At 41.2% G+C, this 6015-nt stretch overlaps 1 protein-coding gene across 1 annotated transcript; it reads right to left on the bottom strand.

The window, feature by feature from the left end:
* Nucleotides 1–685: 685 nt before the first annotated feature.
* On the bottom strand, nucleotides 686–5538 carry rab9b (RAB9B, member RAS oncogene family). The gene is made up of 2 exons (XM_056265173.1): nucleotides 5458–5538; nucleotides 686–1519 (listed from the first exon to the last, which is right to left on the bottom strand). Exon 2 carries the CDS (start codon nucleotides 1495–1497, stop codon nucleotides 889–891), a length of 609 nt encoding a protein of 202 aa, XP_056121148.1. The 5' UTR covers nucleotides 1498–1519; nucleotides 5458–5538; the 3' UTR covers nucleotides 686–888.
* Nucleotides 5539–6015: the final 477 nt, after the last annotated feature.

Raw genomic sequence — 6015 nt, 5'->3', positions numbered from 1 at the left:
TGGTGCATTTAAAACAGCAGGATGTAAAACTGCGGTGAAACTCATTACACACCGCAAGCAGAAAAGCCTTCGACTGGGGAACGATCACGATAAACGTTTGTGTTTACATAATATATGTGTATAATTATTTTGTATATATAATTACAAATATGCATTTATATCTTATATTAAAGAAAAATGTGTTATTTATATATAAAATATATATTATATAAATTACATATATATATATACATGCAAATATTTCTTAAATAATGTGTGTATTTATATATACAAAATAATTATACACAGAACATGCACATATATTAAGTAAACACAAACTTTTATTCTGGATGTGATTAATCGTTGCTCGCTACTTTGTGCCAGACTGTGGGGAGATGAGTGTGTGTAAAACGCTCGCGAGACGCGTCCGGTCCGGAAAGCTCTCAGGCACATCAGCGGGAGAGTGAGAGTCCACACGGACTAGTGTTGACGAAAGTACCAAGTCGAGACTGAAATTTAAAAAATGTGGCGCTTTGAGCGGAATCGTAACCACCTCTGATTGGCCGTTGTGTTCACACGCTCATCAAATGTGTCTGTGATTGGCTACAATGATCAGCGCTTCAAAAACATGTTGTAAATGTACATCAGCGAGCGCTTGCACAGACACACACGCGAGGGTTGTAAAGCCGGCGTCTATCAGCGGTCGGATCGGTCCTGCTTGAGCTTTCAAACGCTCCCTGATCATTGCAGCCAATCACAGACATATCCGATGAGCTCGTGAACTCAACGGCCAATCAGAGGCGTTTATGATTCCGCTCAACAGCGCTCAAAGAGTCACATTTTTAAGCGCTTGGTACCGAAGTCGGTACTTTCAACACTAACGCGGACAGGAGCGGTTCGAAAGACCCCTCAGCAACAGGACGAGCGAGATGCTTTCCGGTTCCCGTGAAGATCGATGGAGCTGCTCAGGAGAGCGTGATCAATGGGGTCCTCGCTAGCCAGGACTTCCCGAACCGCAGCCTCGAAAGCCGCCCCCACGTTCATGTCGTCTTTAGCGCTGGTCTCGAAGTACGGACAGCACCCGTTCTCCTCGCACCAAGCCCTGGCCTCGTCCTCCCCGACCTCGCGCTCTTCCTTGTCCACCTTGTTCCCCAGCACCACGAAGGGGAAGCGCTCGGGGTCTCGCACGTCCGAGTAGTACATGAACTCCTTCTTCCAGCAGCCCAGGTTCTGGAAGCTCTGCAGGTCGTCGACGGCGAAGGTTAGCAGACAGCAGTCGGCGCCGCGGTAGAAGGGGGTGCGCAGGCTCTTGAAGCGCTCCTGGCCCGCCGTGTCCCAGATCTGCAGCGTCACCAGCCGGCCCTCGATCTCCAGGTCCCGGTTCAGGAACTCCACGCCGATGGTGTGGAACGACTGCGAGTCGAAGCGGTCCGTCACGTAGCGGTTCATGAGGGAGCTTTTGCCCACGCCGCCGTCCCCCAGCAGAATTACCTTCAGCAAGAGGCTCTTCCCACTCATAGCGGCACGCGCTCAGTGCAGCCTGACAAACACACACACACACACACACAAGCATACACACTACATGAAGCACAAGTGCAAACACAACAGCTTTAGCCAGGTTCACACATTAAACGAGTAGTTCACTTCAGAATTTAAATTTCCTGATAATTTATTCACCCCCACGTCATCCAAGACGTTCACGTCTTCAGTGGAAATAAAAGTTTTTAAGGAAAACGTTCCAGGATGTTTCTCCATATAGTGACTTCAATGGGGTCCAACGGGTCAAAGGTCCAGATGTGAGTTTCAGTGTGTATTCACACCTGCCTTGTTTGGTTCGATTGAATCGAACTCTAGTTCGTTTCCCCCCTTGGCGCGGACCTTTTGGGCAGGTGTGAATACAGCAATCGAACTCGGGTGCGGACCAAACAACCGAACCGAGACCCAGCTGAAGAGGTGGTCTCGGTACGCTTCCAAACGAACTCTGGTACGGTTCGTTTACGGTGTGAACATGAACCGACCCAATTGCAAGAAAGCACTGCGCCTTTGAGTTAACAGGCTTCCGTAGTTGGAGATTTTGGCATAATGGTTTGTGTTATTGTTGTTCAAGTGCGAAAGAGAATTCCATTCTCGGGCGCTGTCTGGTGTTGAAGATTTTATTATTCAGAAAACAAGTAATTTAGCCTTATAAGAATACACAATTATTTCTTGTATGAGTCCTCTAAAAGGACTCTGTCTAGGTGACTTTGAAAGCTGCAAGACCTTCTGTAAAAAGACCCTGAATGTCAATTCTATTCTGAGAAGTCACATGGTACAAGACCTTCACCCAAAACTATCTATAAGTGTATGACCATCTTTGGAAAAGGATGTATGGATATATGTGAGAAGCTGGGCACGGATCAGGAGTGATCGCCTGCAGGAGATGCTCGGCTTTGTTTGTTAATAAAGTCTAATATTTCTGGCATCAAAGATCTCTGCGAAGTTACTTTACAGAACAATTGAAACCACTTCACTGGCCACACGATACTGTTGCGCATCTTTCTGCGCGTCGTGTGTGTGCGTCATTGGAATGGAATGAATGAATGAGTGTGTGCATCAGGACATTCACACACAGAGCGTTCTCTTTAGTCTAATCGCGCATAGATGCAAAAAAAGCGTTTGCAGTTCATATAATGTAACGATAGTTACAATACAAGGATGATGCTGCGTTCATTTACGTTAAGCCTTTTTTGCACTTCCTGATTTCCCTACTTGAGAATCCTTGTCCAATGAATGGACGACCTTAGCACATGTGTGGTTTTGTTTACAAATTTTGGTTCACTTGCAAAAAGAGCGGTGTGAAAGCGAACCGTATAAAAAAAATGATTTGGTCCGGACCAAAGCAAGTGAACTATCGGACTTTCCTGGTGTGAATACACCCTCAGTGCAGCTTCAAAGTCTCGACACGATCCAGCCGAGGAATAAGAGTCTGATCTGGACAAACCAGCGGACATTTTATAAACAAAATAAACATTTATATACTTTTAACCACAAATGCTGGTCTTGCACTCGCTGTGATGCGACACACATTACGCGTGTTTCGGTTCAGAAATGTAGAGTAGGGTGAAGAACTCCATCTCATTTTCTCCTCCAACTTCGAAATCGTCCAACATCGTTATTTTAACTTTTAATTTATTTTATTTTATTTTTGTAAATGGCACTTGACTTAGTCTTTTCACATTCGCTCTGTAAACACTAGGTCTGTTCTTCACGCGTGACCTTTCAACACGATTACGTAATGCATGAAGTCATGGACGTACAAGACGAGCATTTGTGGTTAAAAGTATATAAATGTGTATTGTGTTATAAATGTCCGCTGGTGTCTCTAGATCAGACTCTTATTCCTCGGCTGGATCGTGTCGAGACTTTGAAGCTGCACTGAAACTCACATCTGGACCTTCGACCCGTTGGACCCCATTGAAGTCACTATATGGAGAAACATCCTGGAACGTTTTCCTCAAAAACCTTAATTTCTTTTCAACTGGAGAAAGAAAGACATGAACGTCTTGGATGACATGCGGAGAGTAAATTGTCACTATTCCAATTCCAATATAGTCCAATTCTCACTGTTATGACTTCTACCTCAATAAACTCCTAATACCTGCTTAATAATAGTTAGTAAGGTAGTTGTTAATAGGATTAAGGGATGTAGAATATGGTCATACAGAATAAAGCATTAATATGTGCTTTATAAGTACTTATAAACAGCCAATATCCTAGTAATATGCATGCTAATAAGCAACTAGTTAATAGTGTGAAGTTAAACCCTATGGAAATTGGAAAATGCCAGAACTGATTTATCTGTATTTTCGAAAAAGTCCTGTTCACACTTCACAGATGATCTCTAAGCTGTAATATACCGGTAATTTAAAAAGTCTATGAGTGAAAGGCTCATGTTATGACTCTCCAGGTTAAATAAACAGACATTGATTCACGGCAGACTGAACGATCTTCTTAAAGCAGTGAGGAGCAGATCATGGCTGGAGTGGGTCAGACGCTCTACCTGAGACTTCAGCCAGGACAACGCCTTCTCTAGGAGCACACGGACTGGTGACACACGGGATTGCCACCATTCCTTTCATTTCACCTTGTAAGGACATTTCTTTTCTTCTTTTATATCTTGTTTAAGGATGAATTAGGGCAATTTGTAACAAATAGGATCTGCTCCATCACAAGCAAGACTGTTCTATCTGGGTCACCATGTGATTGAAACAACAAAAATAAAAATAAAATACATCCCTAGATTACCCTGAATGCCAAATCACACTGTACCGACCGACGCAGACCGTCACCAGATTACAGTACGTCTCTTCTCAGACATTCCACGACCCGACAAGTTTTTAAAATCATTACATTAATGTTACATATTGTTCTTAGTACTTCTTTCCAGTGACTTTATTTTAATCATGAACAAGCCCGACTTGAAATGTCTATGCTTTGCTAATTCTTAATATTTATAATAAAGGCAGTAATATTCTTATTAGAAATAAAACTGCCTAATTTTTTTAGCAGTGCATAACTGTAGCTGAATAGTTAGGCCTACTGTGCTACTGTGTTTCATATTGGTCATTATGGTGGTACTTGGTGTAAAAAGTTTGAGAAGAGAACCACTGATTTAATGAAATCATAGACTTCTTAAGTATAATAACCACATATCGGCAACTCTGTTTTGCCGTCCCGAAATTTAAGACCTCTTAAAATGACAGTTTAGACTTTTGTTATACTTTTTAAGAGTTTTTATAGTTTTAAATTTGATCAAAATAAATGTAAAACTTTTTAAAGAACTAATTAGTTTATCAGGTAAAAGAAATAACGTGCAATTGTTTTTTCCACTATATAGTAAGCTATACATATGTACTATGTACTTAGTACATGTATATAGCCTATGTACTAATAGTATAATGATTAACCGACAGTTGATAGAGACCCGATTTCATGGGAGGACGTTATTACACAGGTTGAAAAATAGCTGATTTCTCTAGATTGGATAATGTAAATACACAAGTCAAAATATATAACTTGGATATTTTAATCCAAAAACCTTATATTATGCCTTTAAATACACCAAGAGCAGGAAACAGATGATTGCTCCCTGCGCATGCGCACACCTGCATGACAGCTGTGTTTTTAGCATACGAGTGCTCAAGCTATGGTTTATCTTTATTACTCTGTCTGCTATTACTCCAACTCAACTCGTACTATGACTAATAAACACAACTGATATTTTTATGTTCGCCTTTGGTGTCATTAATCATTCACACATCCTCATCCCCGTTAGCTAGATATAGCTCCACGACTAGCACAGGTTTGGATGCTTTATTAAATTAACTGCAGCACTGTTACACATACGCGACCTCACACACAGGAGAAATACGAAGCTGTGGAAAATAATCACTCTGGTTTTAAAAGACTTCAATGATGTAAAAATACTCTCTGAATTACCTCATATTGTACCGCGAGCAGTGCTGCTGTCTGCAGAGATTTCACGCGCTACGTGCGCGTACGTGTGTGTGTGTTTCGGAGAGAGAGAGACAGAAAGTGTGTGTGTGTGTGTGTGTGTGTGGTGTGGTGTGGGGAGATCGAGAGAGAGTGCTCTGCAAATTTCAGAAACTGTGGTCAAAATCCTGTAATTCAAGGAAGGTTTTTCTCCATTATGTTGTTTCTGTGAGTCAGAAACAATCGTACATTTATTTTTCAGTTGCACTTATAAAACATTTTTAGTCCAAAAGGCTCATTATTTTAATTTATTTTGATGTTTTTTTTTGTTTGTTCTTTTTACAATAACTGATGCATACATGGTCTCGTTTATAGAACACGATACTGGTTTACTGGAGATGAACAATATAAAACATTTTTGAAAATAAAATTCATGTCAGTTGTACCAAAATAATTCCTTTCCACTGACTTTAATCTTTAATTCCACTGACACAATAATCTCGATAAAGAACAACCGTAAAGTGAGACCTCTCTGCTGTTGAAAAAGATAATGTATTAGATATG

This window comes from Rhinichthys klamathensis, unplaced genomic scaffold (assembly GCF_029890125.1).
Source record: "Rhinichthys klamathensis goyatoka isolate OS25496 unplaced genomic scaffold, OSU_Roscu_1.1 h1tg000230l_1, whole genome shotgun sequence".
In the NCBI taxonomy this organism is placed as follows: Eukaryota; Metazoa; Chordata; class Actinopteri; order Cypriniformes; family Leuciscidae; genus Rhinichthys; species Rhinichthys klamathensis.
This window is presented reverse-complemented; position numbering and strand designations above follow the sequence as displayed.